A 1,410-nucleotide genomic window follows, 5' to 3' on the forward strand; every position below is an offset into this window, starting at 1 on the left:
TGTGTGTGTGTGTGTGTGTGTGTGTGTGTGTGTGTATGCGTGTGTGCGTGCGTGTGTGCGTGCGCGTGTGTGTGTGTTTTCAACTTTAATTCTGTCCTACTTAAGAAACAGAAAACAGTCTGTCATAGACTTCGCTGGAAACGAAACACCTTTTTAAATAAAAAATAATAAAAGGATTTCATTGGTTTGTCAGTTGAAAAAGCTAACCGGAAATGGTTACATTTATATTTCAACGTCTGAATGAGAACTAACTGGAGCTAGATGTAGATCAGAAGAGAACATGTATTACAAAGACACTTCAACAGTGATATGGAGGAAATACATTATATAAGCTAAATTAGATAGTCAAAATATACACTCACCTGTCAAAACACTGTCCCCCTGATTTTGATATGACTCGAACGCTATTACTTCCGGTAATCGAGCACGTGCGAGTCCAGCATTCTGTATTTTCCAAGCTCGCCCAAGTTTTACCGTGGGTAACACAATTGCCATAATTGTCCCGACAATCTGTTGTTGACAAAAAAAAAAAATTATTTATTATTAATATTTAAAAAAATTATCTTTGACATAATTAGGACTATAATGTTTTAAAGCTTTTGCAAAAAGCCAGCAGTTTCAGGAGATCGGGTAAGTTGATTACATCGACTCTAATGCACCAGAGTTACTTGTTTTATCGAACTGGAAGGGATCAAATTCAAAGACGACCTCGGTGGAGTTTAAAGTCAAACTCGAAAACCAGAAGAAATTCCGATAAGCATTTTGCTTGACTTGCTAACTATTTTGCCAATTCACCGTTAGTTTTTCTTGTCTAGTTTTTTATTAAGCGTAATTTATTACTCTTTTACTTGTTTCAGTCATTTGACTGCGGCCATGCTGGAGCAGCGCCTTTAGTCGAGCAAATCAACCCCATTACTTATTCTTTGTAAGCCTAGTACTTATTCTATCGGTCTGTTTTGCCGAACCGCTAAGTTACGGGGACGTAAACACGCCAGCATCGGTTGTCAAGCGATGTTGAGAGGACAAACACAGACACACACATGCATATATGTTCTTGCCTTTAACACTCCAACGCGGAGTATAGGCCACTTATAATTGAATTCCATGTCGCATAATTTTTCGCTTCTGTACTTATACTCTGCCATAAATGTCCCCTTTTCTCTACTTCCTTTTGTGTTGATCTACGCCACGAGTTCTTAAGCCTACCCCTCTTTCTATATCCATCTGGATTCCACTGTAAAGCACTTTTCGCTGCATTCGGTGGATCCTTTCTAATTGTGCTACCAATCCACTTCCACTTTTTCTTAAATATTTACTCCCTAATCGAAACTTGATTTGTTCTTTGCCATAGCTCCATGTTGCTTAATGTTTCATAAGCAATATGAAGCTATGGCAAATAACATGCATATA

General features: G+C 38.1%; 1 protein-coding gene across 1 annotated transcript in view; it reads right to left on the bottom strand.

Moving 5' to 3' along the window:
* Nucleotides 1-358: 358 nt before the first annotated feature.
* Nucleotides 359-1,410, bottom strand: part of LOC128248060 (uncharacterized) — a 10,621-nt gene continuing 9,569 nt past the window's right edge. The window contains exon 4 of the mRNA XM_052968450.1: nt 359-510. Within this exon, the coding sequence (XP_052824410.1) occupies nt 359-510 (152 nt within the window). The remainder of the gene's footprint in view (nt 511-1,410) is intronic.

This window comes from Octopus bimaculoides, chromosome 6 (assembly GCF_001194135.2).
Source record: "Octopus bimaculoides isolate UCB-OBI-ISO-001 chromosome 6, ASM119413v2, whole genome shotgun sequence".
In the NCBI taxonomy this organism is placed as follows: Eukaryota; Metazoa; Mollusca; class Cephalopoda; order Octopoda; family Octopodidae; genus Octopus; species Octopus bimaculoides.